Here is a 23,044-nt window from a genome sequence, read left to right as displayed (position 1 = left end):
AACAGGGGAGCGCCGGGGAGGGGGGGAGTGTCACACACCTCAAATTGTTGACCACCCCACCCCCCTTAAAATTAAGGCTAAATTGGGGTGATTTGGACCACGGCGGCGCCCAAACCCTTCCCTGGCTTCCCCCCCCCCCCAGAAATTAACCCTCGCCCCCCCTCTTGACACTCCCAAGCCCTCCCCCCGCTGCCTATTCCGGGATGCGAAACTTCCTCGAGAAGAGGCGAAACCGGAGGTGGCCAAGGAGGGAAACTGAGGAAAGGGCTCCGGGGGGGATCCTACGCAGCCCTCCCCTCCCCCATCAAGCCCTCCACGAGTGGTTTTTGGGGGGGGGGGGTTCCCCCTCCCCCACCGAATTTACCCCCACGCAGCTTCTGGGTCCCGCTCCGCTCCCTGCGCCATGTGACTGCCCCCGGGGTGGGGCAGGGAGGCTCCGCCCCGCTGCGTTGTGATTGGTTGGGGAGGCCACGCCCCCGTCTTCCTATTGGGCGGCGGAGGGGGCAGTCGGGTTAGGGTGTTCAGCGTGTTCGTGGGGTGGGCATGGGGGTAAGGGGCGCCTGGGGGTGTGAAGGAGTGTGCTGGGGTGGGCAAGGGGGCACCTGGGGGTGTAAATGCGTGTGCCAGGCTGGGCACATGGGGGGCTGCATGTGTGTAAGGGGCATCTGGGTGTGTAAATGAGTGCCAGGCTGGGCACGTGTGGGGGGGGGGGGGGTTCACAGGTGTGTGTAAGGGTGTTTGGGGGGGAGGCATGGGGGCAAGGGGGCACCTGGGGGTGTAAATGCGTGTGCCAGGCTGGGCACTTGGGGGTCTGCATGGGTGTAAGGGCATCTGGGTGTGTAAATGAGTGCCAGGCTGGCTGGGCACGTGTGTGTGCAAGTGTGTGTGAGGGGTTCACAGGTGTGTGTGTGTTGTGGGGGGAGGCATGGGGGCACCTGGGTGTGTAAATGAGTGTGCCAGGGTGGGCACACCTCTATGCACGCGTGTTGAGGGCTGGGCATGGAGCTCTACCTGCATGTAAGGGGGCACCTGGGTGTTCAGGTGGCTGTGCCAGGGTGGGCACACGTTGCCAGGCCTGTCCGGGGGGGGCCATACCAGGGCCACAGGCGTGCGGCAGGAACACGCCAAGCCCACGCGTGCCCATCCGTGCCCAGCTGGTTCCTGGCACCGCCGGCGCCTCTGACGCCACTTCCTCCCTTCCTGATGCCGACACCGAGCGCCAGGAAGCGGAGCGGGGGGGTGAGGGGGGGCGGGGGGGGAGTACGGACGGACAGGAGGACAATGGGGGCGGGGGGGGTGAAAAATGCCCAAGTTGGGGCTGAACCCCTGGGGCTGGAGTGGCCAAAGCCATGGCAGGGCCGAGCCCACGCGTGGGGCTGCCAGGGCTCTAATTAAGCACTTCGCACGCCGCTAATTAATTAACGTGGGGGGGGGGGGGGGGGAACTGCGGCGGCTAATTAACGGGGGGGGTTGGTAGCTGGCCGCTAATTAACAAGGTTTTGGTGACCGGGGCCTGGGGGGAGGGGACGATACACGCTAATTAATCAAGTTATGGTCGCTAATTAACGGGGGTTTGGTGGCCGGGATGCCGGTAATTAACCAAGTTTTGGTGGAGAGGGAGTGGTCGCTAATTACCGGGGGGATGGAGGCGGGGGGGGGGGGGCTAATTAAGGAAGTTTGGTGTTGGGGGGGCGCACTAATTAGTTTTGGTAGCGGGGGAGGGGGGGCCGCTAATTAACGGGGGTTTGGTGGCCGGGGGTGGTCGCTAATTAATGAGGGTTGGTGGCGGGGGGGCCAGCTAATTAATGAGGGTTTGGTGGCGGGGGGAGGCAAGGGGCGCTAATTAATAGGGGGTTTACTGTTGGTGGTGACCGCTAATTAACGGAGGTTTGGAGAAGGGAGCGGCCGCTAATTAGCGAGGTTTTGGTGACCACGATGGCCGCTAATTAAGGAGGGTTTGGTGGCGGAGGGGGGGGGGGGGGGGGGGGGGAGGGGGGGGGTGTGCAGCTAATTAACGAGGGTTTGGTGAGTGGGGCGGCCGCTAATTAACGAAGTTTTGGTGACGGGGGGGGGGGGGGGGCTGCTAATTAACCGGGGTTTGGTGACGAGGAGGGGCAGCTAATTAACGAGGGTTTGGGTAGCGGGGGGGGGGGGAGGAGGAGGGGGGCGCTAATTAAGGGGGGGTTCGGTGGCCGGGGGGGTGGCACTCGGCCAGCGTCGGCCCCGCGGCGCCAGGCTGAGCTCCCGGCAGGGTTGGTTGGTTCCCATCACCCAGTTCAAAGCAGCGCCGCCCAATTTACACCATTTTGGCCCCAAAAAATCCCCACCCGAGGCGATGTCACCGCAGCGTCACGGCCAGGAATAGGCCTGGGCGCCGTGCCAGCCCCGGGCCCGGTGCCAGCCTGTGACGGTGCCCGGGGGGGTGAGTAACGGAGCTGAAGTCATCGCCCGGAGCAGAAAAGAACCTCCTGACGTCACCCAGCGCGGGGGGGGAGCGGGGAAAGGGGGGCTGGGGGGGCAGGGGGTGGTCGTGGGGGTCCCACTTGAGTTCGGGGGGAGTCCCCCCTCGGCTTTTCTCCGCCGTTCCCACTCACGAAGGGTGTTCGTGGGTGTCCCACTTGGGGTTGGGGTGAGTGTCCCCCCCCCCCCCCCCCGACTTTTCTCCGCCGTTCCCACTCCCGTGGGGTGGTCCTGGGTGTCCCACCTGGGGTTGGGGGTGCTCGTGGGTGTCCCACTTGGGGTTGGGGCGAGTCCCCCCCCCAGCTTTTCCGCGCCGTTCCCCACCCGTGGGGTGGTCGCTGTGCCAAGTTCTCAGCTCGGGATGCTCGGGGCGGGGCGGGCCGCGGGGGGGGGGGGGGGGGGGCAGAGCAGGGTTGGGTGGCAAGGTTGGCACCGCGGGTGGCATCCTCATCCCTGGAGGTGTTACCGGAGGGTGAGGACGAGGAGCGGAGGGGCTCAGAGTTGCCTGCGGGCAGCCGCTGGGCGCGGGTTGGATCCCATCGCTTCCAGGCGGGTCCTAGCACGTGGCTCACGATGGGGACCCCCCACCCCCACCCCCTCTCCACCTCAGCTCCACTTCTCCTCATCCCCGGGACCCTACCCCCCCAAAAAAGACCAAGGACCCCCCCGGGCTCAGCACTCACCGCTTGAGGAGCCGGCGGCTGAGCAGCTCCGGGGCGGCAGCGCTGCGCTCGGGGTTGGTTGTTCCGTGCCGGTGCCGCCGGGCCGGGGGATGACTCATCCCCACCCCCCCCTCACCCCCATCCCCACCCCCCCGGGAAGTGGCGTTGCCCGGGGGGTGCTGTGCCACTGCCGCCTTCCTTACCGGAACTTGGGGGAGGGGGGGGAGGCAGACTTTTGGGGGTTCTCTGCTCCCCTTTCTCTCCTGCCCAGCCTGAAGGACTCTGATGGACTTCCCACAGCACCGCCGGACCCCCCCCCGAGGGCCTGGGGCCGCTCTGTCCCGGGGGGAGGTTGGGGGACACAGACAGGGGGTGGTGACCAGCTTGGAGTCCCGGGACCCCTCGTTGGGTCCTGATGCCCTTGGCGGAATCCTGGGGCCCCTCGTGGGGTCCTGGTGTCTTTCTCGTGGAGTCCTGGCACCCCTCGTGAGATCCCGGCGCCCCTCGTGGGGTTCTGGCACCCCTCGTAGGGTCCTGGTGTCTTTCCTGGGGGGTCCCGGAGCCCCTCGTGGGGTCCTGGGGCCCCTCTGAGGGTGGGCAAAGAGGCACTGCCCCCCTCGCCCCCCCAGCCTCGCTGGGGCGCTGGGTACCACTTTGTCCCCAGCTTGGGCATCCCAGCCCCCTGGCACCGAAGCCACTTGGAAGAGGCCAATTGGAGTTGGACAGGGACGTGCTGGAGAGCACCCAAAGGTGCCGAACCCCACAGCGTTCACCCGTGGGTGCTCAAACCAGCAGCAGCAGCACCCCAAGAATCCATCCCCCAACACCCCCTGGGACCAGATCCCAGCTCCACAGGACCAAAGCCACTTGGAAGTGGAGGGTGGCTGGGGTTGGACTGGGATGTGGGGGAGAGCGCCCACGGGTGGCTCAGCCTCCACCCGTGGGTGCTCAGCCCCAGAATGCTCACCCATGGGTGCTCACCTGTGGATGCTCAGCTCCACCACCCTTCAACCATGGGTGCTCAGGGCCACAACTCCCACCCATGGGTCCTGCCCACCCAAACATGGGTGCTCAACATCCCCCCCATGTCTGTTCAAGCCCATAATCCCCCACCCATGGGTGCTCAGCTCACACTCATGGGTCAACTTCGGGACCCCCACCCCTGGGTGCTCAACTCCCACCCATGGATCCTCGACCCCCCTCCCCCTCCCGAGCTGTTCAACTCCCACCCATGGGTCTTTGACCCCCACCCCTGGGTGCTCAACCTCCCAGGAGTGGCTCCCCAAGAATCTGGCGTCGTGCCCCTCGCCCCGGGCGCAGTTTTGCCATCCCAAGGAACCCCAACAAGTAGAGGCTAAGCCAACCCTTCCCTGCTGACTCACGGGGGGCAGAAGCTGGGGGGGGGGGGGAAGGGAAGCTGCTGCCTGTGCCCCCCCGGCGGCAGCGCAGGAGGCGGCAGCGCCGCAGCGATGCTTTGGCCCGGCCGGCGCCGCCCCCCCGCGGGGAACGCAGGGAGGGGGTCAAAAGGGCTTGGAAACCCCCAGCCCCCAACTCCCAGCCCCTTCCCCACCCCAACTCCCAAGCCCCCTCCCCGTCCTCCTCCTCCAGCCTGGTTGGCTCTGTGCTCCGCCTGGGGCAGCTCTGCCCTGGGCGCTCCGAGTCCCTGCGCCGAGCGGCAGCAGGGGGAGCTGCAGGCAGCCCTGCAGGGGGAGCTGCAGCAGCACCACGGCAAGGATGCACAGCACAGAATCACCCGGGCTGGAAAAGACCTCAGGGATCAGCAAGTCCAACCTAGCCCCTGACACCTCCTGACAGCCAAACCCTGGCTCCAAGGGCCACATCCAAGCCCCTCTTGAACACCTCCAGGGCTGGGGACTCCACCACCTCCCCTGGGCAGCACATCCCAGTGGCACATCCCCTCAGCTCCAGCCTGAACCTCCCCTGGCACAGCTTCAGACTGTGTCCTCTTGTTCTGGTGCTGGCTGCCTGGGAGAAGAGCCCAACCCCCACCTGGCTCCAACCTCCCTTCAGGGAGTTGAAGAGAGCAAGAAGGTCTCCCCTGAGCCTCCTCTTCTCCAGGCTAAGCAACCCCAGCTCCCTCAGCCTCTCCTCACAGGGCTGTGCCCCAGACCCCTCCCCAGCCTCCTTGCCCTTCTCTGGACACCTCCAAGTCTCTCAATGTCCTTCTTGAGCTGAGGAGCCCAGAACTGGACACAGGGCTCCAGGTGTGGCCTGAGCAGTGCTGAGCAGCAGGAGCCACAGCCCCCAGCTTCCAAAGTCTGTAAACACTGAGAGGAAGTTTAAGCTCAGGTTACCAAACAAACCAAACAGCAACAAGAAGAAGGTGGAAACATTCCATGGGATTCCCCCCAGGGGAGCTGGGAGAGGTGAGAGTCCACAGACTGGGAAGGGGAGCCAAGAGGGACACATGGGAGAGCCTTGGTGGTTCACAGTAAGGTGGAGGAACTCCAGCAGCTGCAGGTGGAGCAGAGCTGGCAGGCAGCAGGCAGGCAGGGCTGCAGCTCTCCACCTTGCAGAGCATTAGGAGCTCCAGGATGGAAAAAGTCTCCCTGAGGTGCAGGGAGCAGGAGGAACTCCCCAGCAATGGTGCTGGGAAGAGCCACAGAGATGGTCCAGAGTGAGCAGCTGGGGAGCTGAGCTCTGTGCTGGGTGGGCCTGCTCCAGGTGCAGCTCAGGTGTCCTGGACTATGATGACATCAGAGAGGTCCTCCATGCCCTCCAGCTTCAGGTTCTGGGAACAGCAAAGAAAAGCTGAGGGTGAGACAAGGAGGCTGAAAGGCTGGCACTGGAAACCTGCAGGATGAGGTCCAGAACAAGCCCAACCCTCTCTGGCCTAGGATCCCAGCCTGGTGGAGCAGGAAGGGAGCTCTGGAGCTCACCCAGGCCAAGCCCCCTGCCCCACCAGGGGCACCCCCAGCAGCTTGCCCAGCAGCACAGTGCCCAGGGGGGGTTGGAAGCTCTCCACACCAGGAGACTCCACAACCTCTCTGGGCAGCCTGCTCCAGGCCTCCAGCACCCTCACAACAAACAACTTTCTCCTCAGGGGCAAACAGAACCTCCTGGCTGCCACTTTGTGCCCCTTGACCCTTGGCCTGGCCCTGGGCACCACTCAGCAGAGCCTGGCCCCAGCCTCTTGCCCCCCACAGCTCCTTTAGCTCTTGCTGAGCATTGCTCAGCTGCCCTCTGGGGCTGCTCTCCTCCAGGCTCTCAGCCCCAGGGCTCTCAGCCTTTGCTGCTGCCAGAGCTGCTCCAGGCCCCTCAGCAGCTTCCCAGCCTGCCCTGGACTCCCTCCAGCACTTCCCTGTCCCCCTGGAGCTGGGGAGCACCATCAGCACTCACCAGACTATGGCTTCTCCTTGACAAGGTTTGGAACACCCAGGAGCTCACTGCCCTGCTGCCAGCCCCCAGGACAAGGATGGACAGACAGCAGCAAGGCTGCTCCCAGTGCCTGACCAGGGGCTGCCACCTCCCAGTTCATAGCATCAGAGAATGGGTTGGGTTGGAAGGGACCTCAGAGCTCAGCCAGCTCCAACCCCCTGCCATGGGCAGGGACACCTCTCACCAGCATAGCTTGCTCAGGGCCTCATCCAGCCTGGCCCTGAGCACCTCCAGGCAGGAGGCAGCCACAGCCTCCTTGGCAGCCTGTGCCAGGGTTCACCTGGTTTATGCTCACTGTAAGGATCAAAGGTGGCTCTCAAGCAGGGATGGAAGGCAGGAAATGGTGCTGCTCCCAGTGCCTTCCACTCTGCCCCCCACACCTCCTAGGGACACCCAGCACTCACCTTCTCATTGGCCAAATGCAGGAGGCAGGCAAAGGCCAAGGGGACAGAGAGCTCCTGAGCCACTGAGGAAGGCAACCTAGGGAAGAGAAGGCAGGAGGTGAGCAGGGCCAGAGCCCAGTGCAGCCTGCTGGCTGGAGAATGGGTCCAAGGCCCAGGTCCCCAGGCACAGAATCACCCAGGCTGGAGAAGGCCTCAGGGATCAGCAAGTCCAACCTATGACCTAGCCCCTGACACCTCCTGACAGCTGAACCATGGCTCCAAGGGCCACATCCAAGCCTTTCCTGAACACCCCCAGGGCTGGGGACTCCACCACCTCCCTGGGCAGCACAGCCCAGTGGCCAATTCCTCTCTAGGGGAAGAACTTTCTCCTCACCTCCAGCCTGAACCTCCCCTGGCACAGCTTGAGACTGTGTCCTCTTGTTCTGCTGCTGGGTGCCTGGGAGAAGAGACCAACCCCCACCTGGCTACAACCTCCCTTCAGGGAGTTGCAGAGAGCAATGAGGTCTCCCCTGAGCCTCCTCTTCTGCAGGCTAAGCAACCCCAGCTCCCTCAGCCTCTCCTCTCCTCCCAGGGCTGTGCCCCAGACCCCTCCCCAGCCTCATTGCCCTTCTCTGGACACCTTCAAGTCTCTCAATGTCCTTCTGGAACTGAGGAGCCCAGAACTGGACACAGGACTCCAGGTGTGGCCTAAGCAGTGCTGAGCACAGGGCACAATGAGCTCCCTGCTCCTGCTGGCCACACTGTTCCTGATGCAGGCCAGGATGCCCTTGGCCTTCTTGGCCCCCTGGGCACACTGCAGGCTCATGTTCACCCTCCTATCAACCAGTACCCCCAGGTCCCTCTCTGCCTGGCTGCTCTCACAACAAACAACTTTCTCCTCAGGGGCAAACAGAACCTCCTGGCTGCCACTTTGTGCCCCTTGCCCCTTGGCCTGGCCCTTGGCACCACTCAGCAGAGCCTGGCCCCAGCCTCTTGCCCCCCACAGCTCCTTCAGCTCTTGCTGAGCATTGCTCAGCTGCCCTCTGGGGCTGCTCTTCTGCAGGCTCTCAGCCCCAGCTCAGCTGAAGTTTCTCTCTCATCTTCAGTCCAACCTTTTTTAGGGCCTACCTGTGATGCAGTTCCTGTGTGATGCTGCTCAAGGTCTTCTGTCCTGCCACCACTGATTTGTCCTCCTTTTGCTTTGCATTTTCCACCTACCCAGCAGAAGGACAAGACTCTGCTCACCCCTGGCTCCTCAGCTTTCAGAGCTCAAACCCCAGCAGGCTGATCCCAGCAAGGAGCAAGCCACAGCTGCTCAGCCTGCCCAGGGCTGCCTCTGCAGGGCCTTCTTCTTGGCCTGCTGAGCTACCTGGTTCCCCCTGCACTCACCTCTGCTGCATCTCTCTCCTGGTCCTCAGTCAGCAGGCCCCACATGTTTTTCTTCAGGTGCTTGATGTCAATTTTCTTGGCTGTCTTTGCATACTGGATCATGAACTTGTTGACCTGGGGACAGGAATCCCAGCATGGCTCAGCCTGGAAGGGACCTCACAGAGCAGCTGCTGCACCTCCCCTCCATGCCCAGGGGCAGTTCTCAGCCAGGCTCAGCTGCTCAAGGCCTCATCCAGCCTGGCCTCCAACACCCCCAGGCAGGAGGCAGCCACAGCCTCCCTGGGCAGCCTGAAGAGCTTCTTCCTCAGCTCCACTCTGACCCTGCTCTGCCTCAGCTTCAAACCATTCCCCCTTGCCCTGGCTCTAGACACCCTCAGGAGAAGTCTCTCTGCAGCCTTCCTGCAGGATCCCTTCAGCTCCTGGCAGGCAGCTCTGAGGTCCCCCTGGAGCCTTCTCCTCTGCAGGCTGCACAGCCCCAGCTCCCTCAGCCTGTGCTCACAGCAGAGCTGCTCCAGCCCTGGCAGCATCTTTGTGGCCTCCTCTGGCCTCACTCCACAGCTCTGTGTCCTTCTCCTGCTGGGGACCCCAGAGCTGGAGGCAGGATTGGAGGTGAGGTCTGAGCAGAGCAGAGCCCAGGGGCAGAATCCCCTCTGCTGCCCTGCTGCCCACCCTGCTCTGGCTGCAGCCCAGCACCCAGCTGCCTTTAGGCTGCAGGAGGCACTGCTGGCTCCTGGGGAGCTGCTCAGCACCCAGCACCCCCAAGGCTCTTTCTGCAGGGCTGCTCCCAACCCACTGTGAGCACTCACTGTGCTCAGCCAGCCCCCCAGAAACAACCACAGCACAGCTCTGCCTGAGGCTCAGCACTGTCCTGCTGCTCCCCCTGGGGTTTCTGTGTCCCTCCTCTCACACAAGGCTGCACCAGGGAGGAAAGTCCCCAGCAGCAAACCCCAGGAGGTCCTGCCCCAGGGAAGCTGCTCTCAGAAGCTCCCAGGGTGTTGAGAGGCTCTGCTCCAGAGCTGCCCAGGGAGCAGTGATGAGTGCCTCACCTTCTGGGGCTCAGGGATGAGGTTCAGCTCTCCATAGGCTGTGAGATTGGCTCTGCTGAGCTCAGCAGCTTGGCCTCCAGGGTAGGCAGTCAGGTTGAAGTCCTCTGCCTGGCCTGTGCAGTGGGCAAGGTCATTGTCATCCTCACTGTCTGCAGCCTGAGCAGGAAGAGACAGCAGAGTGAGGCCACCCAGAGACCACCTCTGAGGAGCCAGAGCTCTCCTGCACTGGGAGAGCAGCAGGGCCTGCCCCCTCCTCATGGGGGAGGTGTCCTGCACTGGGAGAGCAGCAGGGCCTGCCCTCTCCTCATGGGGGAGGTGTCCTGCACTGGGAGAGCAGCAGGGCCTGCCCTCTCCTCATGGGGGAGGTGTCCCCACCTGCCTGAGAGGTGGGCATGGAGAACACCCATGGAAGGTGCTCTCCTTCCCCACAGCTCTTGGGCTGGGCCAAGGCTAAGCAAAGCCAAGGGCAGAGACACCAAAAGCCTCTTCTGCAGCAGAAGGCAACAGAGTTGAAGGCTCTGCTGCCAAGCTGGGGCCAGGCTTGTCACCAGCACCCTCAGTGGCCAGCAGTGGCCTGGCAGGAAGCTGAAGCCTCAGAAGAAACCTACCTCAGTAGGATGGGTTGGAAAGGAGCTCAAAGCTCAGGCAGCCCCAGCCCCCTGCAGGGACACCTCCCTCCAGCACAGCTTGCTCAGGCCCTCAGCCAAGCTGGCCTTGGACACCTCCCAGGGAGGGCACAGAGCTCCTGAATGATTCCCAGCACAGACCAAGGCCAGGTGGCACAGCAATGCTGCAGTTACCTGCAGGGCAGGGCAGAAGTTGGAGGCATCGTTGGGGTTGTTGTAGTCATAGTCACCGACCCCAGCCCCGGGCTCCAAGGAGCTGCCTGCAGACAACAGCCTGGAGATCTGCAGGGGGCAGGAAGAGGATCACACAGGAGCTCAGGGGCTGGAAGGGACCTCCACAGAGCTCCCAGCCCCAGCCCCCTGCCAGAGCAGGAGCAGAGAACCCAGCCCAGGGCACACAGGAACACATCCAGACAGGGCTGCAAAGGCTCCACACAAGGAGACTCCACAACCTCTCTGGGCAGCCTGCTCCAGGCCTCTGGCAGCCTCCCAGGGCAGAAGTTCCTCCTCCTGCTGAGCTGCAACCTCCTGTGCTGCACTTTCCATCCCTTGCCCCTTGGCCTGTCCCAGGGTGCAGCTGAGCAGAGCCTGTCCCCTCCCTCCTGCCCCCCAGCCCTCAGCTCTTGAGAGCCATTGAGCAGCTCCCTCTCAGCCTTCTCCTCTCCACACTCAGCACCCCCAGGGCTCTCAGCCTCTCCTCCCCAGGCAGTGCTGCAGTCCCTTCAGCAGCCTTGCAGCCCTCCCTTGGCCTCTCTCCAGCAGCTCCCTGTCCCTCCTCAGCTGGGGAGCCCAGAGCTGGATGCAATACCCCAGGTGAGGTCTCACCAGGACAGAGACAACTCCCGCTCCAAACACTGCAGTGCTTTCACCTTGCTCCTTCATCACCTCTCCTTTTCCCAGCTTTCTCCTCCTCCTCCTCAAGGAGCAGCCCTCTGTCAGCCCCCTCCTAAAGCCACCTCAGCATCCACAGGCAGGTTGGGTCACTGTTGATGCATCTCCAACCTTCAGGAGCACCCTAGGAGGGCTTGAGGAGCAGGTTTGTGGTGGAATCATGGCCAAGAGGCTTTCAGAGAAGGTTCTTACCTTAACATCTGGCTTGAGGAACAGCTGGAGAACATTGACAGGGTCATAGTTGAAGTCTGGAGGCAGTGTGGTGCTCCTGGGGTTGTCACTGTCCAGAAGGGATCTGGCTAGAGTGACAGGAGCCTGGAGAAGGGGACAGATACCATCAGCTCAGAAGGCTGAAGCAGAAAGAGGGCTTTGGAACTTAGTTTGGTGTCCAAAGAAAGGCAACAGAGGTGGGGAAGGGTCTGGAGAAGAGGGCTGAGGAGGAGCAGCTGAGGGAGCAGGAGGCTGAGGGGAGACCTTGTGGCTCTCTGCAGCTCCCTGCCAGGAGGCTGGAGCCAGGTGGGGGTTGAGCTCTTCTGCCAAGGAACAAGGGACAGGACAGGGGGAAATGGCCTCAGGGCACCCCAGGGCAGGTTCAGGTTGGCCCTGAGGAACAATTTCTTGCCCTTGAGGGCTGCCCAGGGCAGTGGTGGAGTCCCCAGGCCTGGAGGGCTTTCCAAGCCCTGGAGCTGTGGTGCTGAGGGCCATGGGGTGGTGGTGCCCTGGCAGTGCTGGGTGAAGGGTTGGGCTCCATGGTCTTGAAGGTCTCTTCCATCCCAGATGATGCTGTGCTTCTCTGAGCCAGAAGAGAGCAGAGCAGGCAGGAGCAGGCAGGGCCTCAGCACCTACCTTGGTCTCACGGAAGTGCCCCTTGAACTCCATGGCCTCATCAAAGCCCAGCTCAAAAGCTTTCCTCATGGCCCTGCTCTTCCTCTCTCCCACAGTCTGAGTACTAGCTGCAGGAGGGAAGGAAACTGTCAGGACCTTCCCTTTTGTTAGGGGAAAGCAGTGGGTGTTGCTCTGGGTTTCATGCTTCAGAGAGGTCAACATCATCTGCAGGAGGGCCCAACCCTGAGCCCAGCCCTCAAGCTGTGGCCTCCCCAGTGCCCAGCCCAGGGGCACCATCCCTGCCCTGCTCCTGCTGCCCACTCCAGGCCAGGCTGCTGGTGACCTTCTTGGCCACCTGGGCACCCCCTGGCTCCTCTCCAGCTGCTGGCACCCAGCACCCCCAGGGCCTTTCCCACCAGGCACTTTCCAGCCTGGAGCCTTCCTGGGGTGGTTGTGGCCCAAGGGCAGGACCCAGCCCTTGGCCCTGCTGAACCTCATCCATTGGCCTTGGCACATCCACCCAGCCTGGCACAGCTCCCTCTGCAGAGCCTCCACCCCTCCAGCAGCTCAGCTCTGCCACCCAGCCTGGTGCCAGCTGCAGAGTGGCTGAGGGAGCCTCCATCTCCTCCTCCAGATCATAGCTGAAGGCATTGAAGAGCCCTGGCCCCAGCCCCAAGCCCTGGGGAGCACCACCGGTGCCCAGCTCCCTGCTACCTCAACTTCGGTGCCTTCAGACCCAGCCATCTCCCCCCCTCCAGGAGCTGCAGGAGCCAACCCTTGGCCTGGTGCTTGAGCTCAGTCCCCAGGGTGCAGCCCAGCAGGCCCTGGGCAGCCCCTCCAGGCTGCTGCCCCCCCAGGTACCTACATCTGTGGGGAGGTTTGAAGCGCCAGTGCTCGGGGCCGGCCCACATGGAGAGCGTGCGGGGGCTGAAGTAGGAATACTCTCCTGCCTTCAGGGAGAGGTGCAGGCTCATGGTGCAAATGTCTCCTCCTTCCAAGCTCATCACATCCCCCCTGGAAGGAGCAGAGATGCTGCTGAGTGCTCTGCCCTCAGCAAGCCTCCTGAGCAGCACCCTGGGGCTGGGGCTGAGCCGGGGCTGCCCAGCCGGCCGTGAGGCTGCTGCTGGAGCCAGGGCTGGGCTGGGCCCAGGGCAGGGGGCAAGAAGAGGGAGCAGAAAAGGAAGCACTCCAGGGAAAGGTGGCCCTCAAAAAGGTCCTCTTGGAGGGTGGAGAGATTCTTATTGCTGGGGGTGGGCAAAACTGGAGTGGAAAGCAAGCCACAGCCCGCTGGGAGAGAGCAGGACCTGGAGCTGCTGGAGAGGGTCCAGGGGAGGCCATGCAGGAGGGCAGAGGGCTGCAGAACCTCCCCTGTGGGGACAGGCTGAGAGAGCTGGGGCTGCTCAGCCTGCAGAAGAGAAGGCTGCAGGGAGACCTTGGGGCTGCACTTCATTATGTGAAGGGGAGCTGCAGGCAGGCTGGGGAGGGACTGCTCAGCAGGGGCTGTGGGGATAGGCCAAGGGGCAAGGGACTGGAGCAGGGCAGAGTTAGGCTGGGCACAGGAGGGGGTTCAAGGGTTGGGAGCTGGAGCAGGGCAGAGTTAGGCTGGGCACAGGAGGGAGTTCAAGGGTTGGGAGCTGGAGCAGGGCAGAGTTAGGCTGGGCACAGGAGGGAGTTCAAGGGTTGGGAACTGGAGCAGGGCAGAGTTAGGCTGGGCACAGGAGGGAGTTCAAGGGTTGGGAACTGGAGCAGGGCAGAGTTAGGCTGGGCACAGGAGGGAGTTCAAGGGTTGGGAGCTGGAGCAGGGCAGAGTTAGGCTGGGCACAGGAGGGAGTTCAAGGGTTGGGAACTGGAGCAGGGCAGAGTTAGGCTGGGCACAGGAGGGAGTTCAAGGGTTAGGAGCTGGAGCAGGGCAGAGTTAGGTTGGCCATCAGGAGGGAGTTCTGCACAGTGAGGCTGGGGAGACACTGGGACAGGCTGCCCAGGGAGGTGGTTGAGGATCCCTGCAGACATTCAAGGCCAAACTTGGTGTGGCCCAGAGCAACCTGCCCTAGCTGGAGGTGCCCTGCTGCCTGCAGGGGGCTGCACCAGCTGCCCTTGGGAGGTCCAAGGCCCCCAGGCGACTCGAGCCCTCCCCCTGGGGGGCAGCCCAGGTGGATTCCCAGGGGGTGCTGACCTGTTGCTCTGGCTGGTTATCCCAATGGTGCTGAGGTCTTCCTGGAAGTGCCCCAGCTGAGTTGCTGCTGCCCCCCCGGGGGAGTCTGAGCCGGAGGGGCTGTGGGGCAGGCCGGGAGGCTCCTCGGGGTCGCTCTCGGGCGCCGCGGTGACATCGAAGGCCTGCTCGCTCCTCCTGAGCTTCTCCAGCAGGGCTGACACCGACTGCAGCAGCAGGGCAGGGGCTCAGGACAACCCAGGGCAGGCCCCCAGCGTCCCCACAGCACCACAGCCTCAAGGCCTGGGGGGCACTGCTGGCCTCCTCACGCCCAGAAGGGCACTGAGGGGCTGAAGAAGAGGGCAAGGAAGGTGGGGAAGGGGCTGGAGGAGAGGGCTGGGGAGGAGCAGCGGAGGGAGCTGGGCAGAAGGAGGCTGAGGGGAGACCTCCTGGCTCTCTGCAGCTCCCTGAAGGGAGGCTGGAGCCAGGTGGGGGTTGGGCTCTTCCACCAAGGAGCAAGGGACAGGATGAGAGGAAATGGCCTCAGGGAGCCCCAGGGGCAGGTTCAGGTTGGGACACGAAGAGAAACTTCCCTCCTGCAGGAGGGCTCAGGGAGGTGCTGCCCAGGGAGGTGGTGGAGTCCCCAGCCCTGGAGGTGCTGCACAACCCTGTGGCCATGGCACCTGGGGCTGTGCTTTGGTGGCCAGGGTGGGGTTGGGCTGATGCTGGACTGGGTGAGCTCAGAGAGCTTTTCCAGCCCAAGCAACTCTGTGGCTCCCTCATCCTCTGGGCCTCCAAGGTGGCTCTGGAGGTGGTGAGCACAGCAAGCAGCACAGAACTGCTTCACCTACCTCAGCATGGCTGTCAGCATCCCACTTGGTGAACTGGAAGCCAGCCAGGGAGGAGCAGATGGGACGTTTCTCAAGGCATTCTTCAAGCAGGGCTGGAGACAACAGGGAACAAATCAGCCAGAAGATGAAGCCAGCAAGGGCTGAGCCCAGTGCCTGGTCCAAAACCATTCTTGGAGTCAGGCTGCAGGCAGCTCTCCTGGCACCCAGGGCAGCACAGGGCTTGCTGCAGAAGCACTGTGGTTCAAGCAGGGCAAGGGCAGGGTCCTGCCCCTGGGCAGCACCAACCTCCTGCAGCACAGGGGAGGGGAACCTGCTGGGGAGCAGCTCCAAGGAGAAGGAGCTGGGAGGGCTGGGGGACAGCAAGGTGCCCAGGAGCCAGCAGTGTGCCCTGGGGGCCAAGAAGGCCTCAAGGGTGTCCTGGGGGGCATGGAGAAGAGTGTGGGCAGCAGGGTGAGGGAGGTTCTCCTGCTCCTCTGCTCTGCCCTGCTGAGGACACAGCTGCAGCCCTGAGTCCAGCTCTGGGCTCCCCAGCTGCAGAGGGGCAGGGAAGTGCTGGGGAGAGTCCAGGGCAGGCTGGGAGGCTGCTGAAGGGCCTGGAGCAGCTCTGGCAGCAGCAAAGGCTGAGAGCCCTGGGGCTGAGCAATGTTCACAAACATCTGGAGGGTGTGGGGCAAGGAGCAGGTGCCAGGCTCTTGCCACTGGTGCCCTGTGGATGAGCTGCACTGGGCACAAAGTGGCCCCCAGGAGGTTCCACCTGAGCAGGACAGGACATCTCTTTGGTGTGAGGGTGCTGGAGGCCTGGAGCAGGCTGCCCAGAGAGGTTGTGGAGTCTCCTCTGGAGGCTTTCAGAAGCCATCTGGATGTGTTCCTGTGTGGCCTGCCCTGGGTGACTGCTCTGGCAGGGAGGTTGCACTCAGTGATCTCTGGAGGTCCCTTCCCAGCCCCTCCCACTGGGTGGTCCCATGATTTGGGTTCATTTCTCAGCAGAAAGGGAGGCTGGCAGAGCCTGCCCTGCATGCAGTGATCCAAAGCCTCCAAAGCCCTTCCTGTTCCCAGCTGCAGCTGCAGCAGAGGCAGAGCAGTGGTGCCATGGGGAAGCCAAAACAAAAGCACCAAGCACTAGTGGATAGCTTGGGTTGGAAAGGATCTTCAAGGGCATCTGGTTGAAAGCTGCCTGCCCCAGGCAGGGACACCTCCCACCAGCCCCAGCTGCTCAAGGCCTCATCCAGCCTGGCTTTGGACACTTCCAGCCTTGGAGCCTCCACAGCTTCTCTGGGCAGCCTCTTCCAGAGCCTCACCACCCCCCTGGGGAAGAATTTGCTCCTCATGTCCAGTCCCCATCCAGCTTCTTCCAGTCTGAAGCCATCACCTCTGGTCCTGTCACTCCAGGCCTTTGGCTAAAGTCCCTCCCCAGCTCTCCTGTGCCACTCCTTCAGGTGCTGAAAGGCCACTAGAAGGTCTCCCTGGAGCCTTCTCTTCTCCAGGCTGAACAACCCCAACTCCCAGCAGAGCCCTTCCAGCCCTGCCAGCATTGCTGTGGCCTCCTCTGGCCCTGCTCCACCAGGTCCCTGTCTGTGCTGAGGGCTCCAGAGCTGCCCCAGCACTGCAGGGAGGTCTCAGCAGAGCACAGCAGAGAGGCAGAATCCCCTCCCTGCCCCTGCTGCCCACACTGCTGGGGCTCAGCCCAGGGCAGGCTGGGGCTGGGCTGGCAGTGCTTGGTGCCAGCTCCTGTGCAGCTTTGCACCCCCAAGGCCTTCTCCTCAGGGCTGCTCTGCAGCCATTCTCCACCCAAGCTCAGTCAAGCTGGGTCAGACTCAGGGAGGACACCTGGAAGATGAAAGGGCTGGGAAGGGCTGGATGTGGCCCATGCTCAGCAGCCAGCAGCACTCACCCTTCAGTCCTGGCACTGCCACAGGCTCAGTGCTGGGTGCAGCAGGCAGAGGAAACAGCTTGGAGTCAAAGAGCAGCTCACTGTGGCAGCCTGAGGTGTTTGTCCTGCTGAGGAAGACACCAGCTGTGCTGCACTGGTCAAAGGCTGCAGCTGTCCTCTGGAACATGGGATTGACCTGCAGGCAGGCAAGGGGAGAATCAAAGGCTGGAGCAGAGGCAGAGGATGGAGGTCTCAGCATCAGGGATCCAAAGGGAGAAGGACCCAGGAGGTGGCTTCTGCTAGGAGAGGGCTCCCAGCTGCCCCAGCCAGGAGGAGCACACAGGGGGAAGAGGGGGGGGATAAGGGGGACGGAGGGGGGGGCAAGAGGGGAAGAGGGCGGGAAAAAGGGGCAAGAGGGGGGGGAAAAGGGGGGAAGAGGGGGGGGAAAAGGGGGGAAGAGGGGGGGGAAAAGGGGGGAAGAGGGGGGGGAAAAGGGGGAAGAGGGGGGGGAAAAGGGGGGAAGAGGGGGGGAAAGGGGGGAGAGGGGGGGAAAGGGGGGGGAAGAGGGGGGGGAAAAAGGGGGAAAGAGGGGGGAAAAGGGGGAAAGAGGGGGGGGAAAAAGGGGGAAAGAGGGGGGGAAAAGGGGGAAAGAGGGGGGGGAAAAGGGGGAAAGAGGGGGGGAAAAGGGGGAAAGAGGGGGGGAAAAGGGGGAAAGAGGGGGGGAAAAGGGGGAAAGAGGGGGGGAAAAGGGGGAAAGAGGGGGGGGAAAAGGGGGAAAGAGGGGGGGAAAAGGGGGAAAGAGGGGGGGAAAAGGGGGAAAGAGGGGGGGAAAAGGGGGAAAGAGGGGGGGAAAAGGGGGAAAGAGGGGGGGAAAACGGGGAAAGAGGGGGGGAAAAGGGGGAAGTGGGGGGGAAAAGGGGAAAAAAGGGGAGGAAAAGGGGAAAGAGGGGGAAAAGAGGGAAAGAGGGGGGAAAAGGGGGAAAGAGGGGGGAAAAGGGGGAAAGAGGGGGGGAAAAGGGGGAAAGAGGGGGGAAAAGGGGAAAGAGGGGGGGAAAAGAGGGAAAGGGGGGGGAAAAGGGGGAAAGAGGGGGGGAAAAGGGGGAAAGAGGGGGGGAAAAGGGGGAAAGAGGGGGGGAAAAGGGGGAAAGAGGGGGGGAAAAGGGGGAAAGAGGGGGGGAAAAGGGGGAAAGAGGGGGGGAAAAGGGGGAAAGTGGGGGGGAAAAGGGGAAAGAGGGGGGGAAAAGGGGAAAGAGGGGGGGAAAAGGGGGAAAGAGGGGGGGAAAAGGGGGAAAGAGGGGGGGAAAAGGGGGAAAGAGGGGGGGAAAAGGGGGAAAGAGGGGGGGAAAGGGGAGGGCAGGTGAGCTCTGCCTGCCCAGCAGCTGCTCCCCACACACCTCACAGCGGCGGCTGGCCTCGGGCAGGTTGATGCTGCTCATGTCCTGTGCGATGGTTTTGAAGCTTCGTTTGCTCTTCTTCTGAGCTCTCTTGGCAGCCTCAGGAGCTGTGCTGGCTTCTGAGAGCAGAAGGGGAACAGCCTGGGCTTAGAAAACTTGGGTGACATAGCCTGGGGTAGGCTGGCAGAGCTTGCACTGGGGAGCACTAACCTCCCGCAGCAGCACAGGGGAGGGGAACCTGCTGGGGAGCAGCTCCAAGGAGCTGGGAGGGCTGGGGGACAAGAAGGTGCCCAGGAGCCAGCAGTGTGCCCTGGGGGCCAAAAGGGCCTCAAGGGTGTCCTGGGGGCATGGAGAAGAGTGTGGGCAGCAGGGTGAGGGAGGTTCTGCTGCTCCTCTGGCTCTGCCCTGGTGAGGCCACAGCTGCAGCCCTGGGTCCAGCTCTGGGCTCCCCAGGTGCAGAGGGACAGGGAAGTGCTGGAGAGAGTCCAGGGCAGGCTGGGAAGCTGCTGAGGGGCCTGGAGCAGCTCTGGCAGCAGCAAAGGCTGAGAGCCCTGGGGCTGAGAGCCTGCAGAAGAGCAGCCCCAGAGGGCAGCTGAGCAATGCTCAGCAAGAGCTGAAGGAGCTGTTGGGGGGCAAGAGGCTGGGGCCAGACTCTGCTGAGTGGTGCCCAGGGCCAGGCCAAGGGGCACAAAGTGGCAGCCAGGAGGTTCTGTTTGCCCCTGAGGAGAAAGTTGTTTGTTGTGAGGGTGCTGGAGGCCTGGAGCAGGCTGCCCAGAGAGGTTGTGGAGTCTCCTGGTGTGGAGAGCTTCCAACCCCCCCTGGGCACTGTGCTGCTGGGCAAGCTGCTGGGGGTGCCCTGGTGGGGCAGGGGACTTGGACTGGGTGAGCTCCAGGGCTCCCTTCTCCCACTCTCCCTCTGGGATTCAGGGGTCAGTCTGTGACAAGCAGACCCAGTGGGCAGGGAGCACCAGCCAGGGGCTCATGAGCACAACCCCCCAGTGGCTCTGGGCCGGGTGCTGCAGTTCTCTTTCTTGCCTATTTTACCTTAACAGCACAAGTTTGCTTTCTCAGCAGAGGACAGCAAAGAGTGGGACACTTCCTTCTGAACATCCCAGCTGGGTCAAAGTCCCTGACTACAGCCCTGAGCCCCAAACTGATGCTCTCCTCTCAACCCTTCCTGCTCCAGCACCACAGAAACCAAGCTGGGGCTTCCCCGCCCCCCGGCAAAGTGAAGTCGGAGGCACAAAGCCCTGGTGAAACCCAGGGGTGCTGCTTGAGACCTGAGGGCTCTTCCATGGGGGTGGAATGGGAAGAGCTTAACAGGAAAGGAGGGAATTCAGACCTCCTTCTGGGCTCTCCACGTCGTCTGCAGGTGCCACATCCTTGCCCAAGCCTCCCAGCACCCTGTAGGTGTTGGTGTGGATGACGTCCACCCGCGCCGAGTAGATCTTGGCGCTGGCATCCAGAGTGCCAACGGCCACCTGGGAGGAGGAACACAGGGAGTGAGGGAGGGAGAAGTCTCACCTGGAATCAGGGAGTTGTTTGGGTTGGAAAAGCCCTCTGAGATCATCCAGTCCAACCATCAAGCCGGCACCAGCACGGGCAGCACACCGCCGCCCCCAGCGCCGCGGCCCAGCGCTCCGGAGAGCGATGCGCAGGGCAGGGGCAGGATGGGGCTGCTCAGCTGCAGCCCAGCTTGCTCCTGGGCCCTCTTGGAAGGGATCACACAACAGAATCTGAATCCCAGGAGCCAGCAATGTGCCCTGGGGGCCAAGAAGGCCTCAAGGGTGTCCTGGGGGGCATGGAGAAGAGTGTGGGCAGCGGCAGGGCAAGGGAGGTTTCTCCTTCCCCTCTGCTCTGCCCTGCTGAGGCCACAGCTGGAGTCCTGGGTCCAGCTCTGGGCTCCCCAGCTTAAGAGGGACAGAGAACTGCTGGAGAGGGGCCAGGGCAGGCTGGGAAGCTGCTGAGGGGCCTGGAGCAGCTCTGGCAGCAGCAAAGGCTGAGAGCCCTGGGGCTGAGAGCCTGCAGAAGAGCAGCCCCAGAGGGCAGCTGAGCAATGCTCAGCAAGAGCTAAAGGAGCTGTGGGGGGCAAGAGGCTGGGGCCAGACTCTGCTGAGTGGTGCCCAGTTCTTATTCTGCTCCACCCTGGATCAAAATCAGACCTGGAGTTGCCCACACTGACTCCCTTTCTTTTCCAGCCTTGCCTTGGTGCTGGTTGTACCACCCAGCAGTTACCTCAGAGGCCTCCCAAGTCTCCCTTTGAACCAAGTTCTCCTTCTGAAGGTCCCTGACTGAAAGAGTTCAGCTTTCAGTTGAATCCAAGAGGCTTCAACACCCAAAAGCTGCTGTGAAAAGAGGCTGTGCTGCCCCTACCAGCTGGTTTTTGGTGGAAGTGATCAGCTTCAGAGGTTTGTTATTGACTAAACCCCTGGGAACAAACCACCCCCAGGAGCAGGCAGATTCCTCTCACCTTGAAGTTAGTCTCCTTAGACTCCTTCTGTTCCAGGATTTCAGCCATGTAGTCTATCAGGTGTAAGCCAAAGGCATTCTTTGTGGTGATTTTCTGAAAGAAAGCACAGCTCAGGAGTGATCCCCTGGCAGGGGAGCCCTGGCCAAACACTCTGACCCCAGCAGGACCCAGGGGATGTGCTCTGTGCCACCTCCTGCTTCGTTACTGCAGGCAGAGCAGCAGCAGGAGCCCAGATCCGGCCACGGTTTGTGCCTGAAGAGGGCCTGGGGGAAGCATAATGACACAGCCAAGGCTCCAAGGAGTTTGAAACCCCTGCTGGCCTTGCAAGCATTGGCAGGGAGAGGTGGGGAGAGAGGAGGCAGGATGAGGAGCCCTCCCTGGGGCAGCACAACTCACGTTCTCCGTGGAGAGCTTGATGCAGGTGTTGTAATGTTCTGCAATCTGAGCGTTGGTCCATTGCAGGGGCTCCTGCAGCCTTGCCTCTGCCTGCCTGGGGGGCACAGGGGGGGTTGGGGACCCTCTCCTTCCTCCTCACACAGCCCTCCTCCTCCTCCCCCCTGTACCCTCCCTCAGTCCTTTGCATTGGGCCCAGCCACACCTGGGCACAGAGGAGGCAAGGCCCAGAGACAACTGTCACAAAAGCACAGAACTGTCAGGGCTGGAAGGGAGCTCAAGGCTCAGCCAGCTCCAAGCCCCCTGCCATGGGCAGGGACACCTCACACCACAGCAGGTTGCTCACAGCCACCTCCAGCCTGGCTGCAAACACCTCCAGGCATGAGGCTTCCACCACCTCCCTGGGCAGCCTGTGCCAGGCTCTCACCACCCTCCTGGGGAACAACTTCTTCCTGATTGCCAACCTGAATCTACTCTTTTCTACTTTTTGTTCCATCCCCCCCAGTCCTATCAATTCCTGACACCCTAAAAAGTCCCTCTCCAGCTTTCTTCTAAGGCCCCTTATGACTCTGGAAGGCCACAAGGATGATCATAATGATGACAGCAACAGGGGTCTGGGGATGTGATCACTCCCCTCTGCTGAGCACTGGGGAGGCCACAGCTTGAGGGCTGGGCTCAGGGTTGGGCTCCTGGCTGCCAGAAGGACTTTGAGGGCTGGAGCAGGGCCAGAGAAGGGCAAGAAACATGGGGAAGGGTCTGGAGGATAGGGAGGAGCAGCTGAGGGAGCTGGAGGTGTTCCATCTGGAGAAATGGAGGCTGAGGGGAGACCTTCTGGCTCTCTGCAGCTCCCTGAGAGGAGGCTGGAGCCAGGTGGGGGTTGGGCTTTTATGCCAAGGAATAAGCAAAACAAGAAGAAGAAACAGCCTCAAGTTGCCCCAGGGGAGGCTCAGGTTGGGTGTCAGGAGCAATTTCTTCCCGGGAAGGGCTCTCAGGCACCGACCCAGGCTGCCCAGGGCAGTGGTGGAGTCTCCATCCCTGGAGGGATTTAAAAGCCGCCTGGATGTGGTGCTGAGGGCTGTGATTCAGGGGCTCAGCAGCAGCGGTGGATTGTGAGCTCCGGGTGAGCAGCTGGGCCTGATCTCCAAGCTCTCTTCCAACCTCAGCAGTTCCCTGGTTCTGTGATTCTGAGACAGTGCTGCCGAGCTGGACAGCGGCGCCTCGGCGACCTTCCTCCTCCTCCTCTCTATTCCCCCCTCAGCTCCTCACACCTGGCTGTACCTGGGCTCAGGTGAGGCGAGACCGAGCAGCGAGCCGGTGCTGGCGAGCCGGACACGGTGCTCCTCCCCGCACCCCATTTCCCTCCCCTCAGCCCCTCCCGCCCGGGCCCAGCCGTACCTGGGCAAGGGGGAGCCGAGGCCCAGCGGCGAGTCGGTGGCGCCGAGCTGGATGTCGGTGATCTTCGAGCGCCGGCGCTGCCGCCTCTCGCGTTCATCGTCGTTGCCGGGACAGTCGGCTAACACAGGAGTGCTGCTGCCGCCGGTGTTACCGAGTGACCGCGGCCCGGGGGAGACGAAGGATGCGCGGCGCGGGGTTTGCTCGGTCCCGCTCATTCTCACGGCGGCGCCGGAATAGGGCGGGGCGGGCCCTCGCTGCCATGCGGACCAATCACGGAGGGGCTCTGGGAAGGGTGACCAATCGGAAAGGCCGGATCCAGCCCCGCCCCGGCGGTTTGAATGGCTGCGCGGGGCGAAAATGCGCATGCGCTGTCAGTGGACTCGCCGCCCCGCGGACCAATCACGGCGGGGCTCTGCGGGAGGCTGACCAATCGAAAAAGAGGAAGCCGGCCCCGCCCCGGCGGTTTGAATCGCTGCGCGGGGCGGGCAGTGCGCATGCGCGGCAGTGCCGGCGGCGTGGGGCGCGCCCGCCGCGGGGTCGCGCTTGGAGCTTTCCAGGGGGCTCCTTAAGGCCGTCCGGGCCGCGGCTCCGCCTGTGCTGCTTCCTGGGTTGCGTCCTCAGGGCTCTTATCAGCCCTGGGGGCTATCCCAGGGCTGCCTGGCGCCTGCGGAGCTCCGCTCGGAGGATGGAGGAGCGCCCCCGCGGTTGCTCCGCGCCCCCGCGGTTGCTCCGCGCCCCCGCGGCTGCTCCGCGCCCCCGCGGCTGCTCCGCGCCCCCGCGGCTGCTCCGCGCCCCCGCGGCTGCTCCGCGCCCCCGCGGCTGCTCCGCGCCGGTTCCCCAG

At 63.1% G+C, this 23,044-nt stretch overlaps 1 protein-coding gene across 1 annotated transcript; it reads right to left on the bottom strand.

Annotated features, from left to right (window-relative positions):
• Nucleotides 1-5,814: 5,814 nt before the first annotated feature.
• On the bottom strand, nucleotides 5,815-20,478 carry NCAPH (non-SMC condensin I complex subunit H). Its single transcript, XM_054174901.1, has 15 exons — nucleotides 20,416-20,478; nucleotides 19,288-19,426; nucleotides 17,946-18,064; nucleotides 16,573-16,747; nucleotides 14,682-14,773; nucleotides 13,886-14,057; nucleotides 12,547-12,723; nucleotides 11,703-11,809; nucleotides 11,049-11,171; nucleotides 10,140-10,247; nucleotides 9,340-9,495; nucleotides 8,294-8,407; nucleotides 8,033-8,118; nucleotides 6,926-7,001; nucleotides 5,815-5,874 (listed from the first exon to the last, which is right to left on the bottom strand). The coding sequence occupies exons 1-15, from the start codon at nucleotides 20,461-20,463 to the stop codon at nucleotides 5,815-5,817; spliced, it is 1,752 nt and encodes a 583-aa protein (XP_054030876.1). The 5' UTR covers nucleotides 20,464-20,478.
• Between the last annotated feature and the right edge of the window lie 2,566 nt (nucleotides 20,479-23,044).

Source organism: Dryobates pubescens, chromosome 31, assembly GCF_014839835.1.
Source record: "Dryobates pubescens isolate bDryPub1 chromosome 31, bDryPub1.pri, whole genome shotgun sequence".
Lineage (NCBI taxonomy): Eukaryota > Metazoa > Chordata > Aves > Piciformes > Picidae > Dryobates > Dryobates pubescens.
The sequence above is the reverse complement of the archived record's forward strand: the minus strand, read 5'-3'. Positions and strand labels throughout refer to the sequence as shown.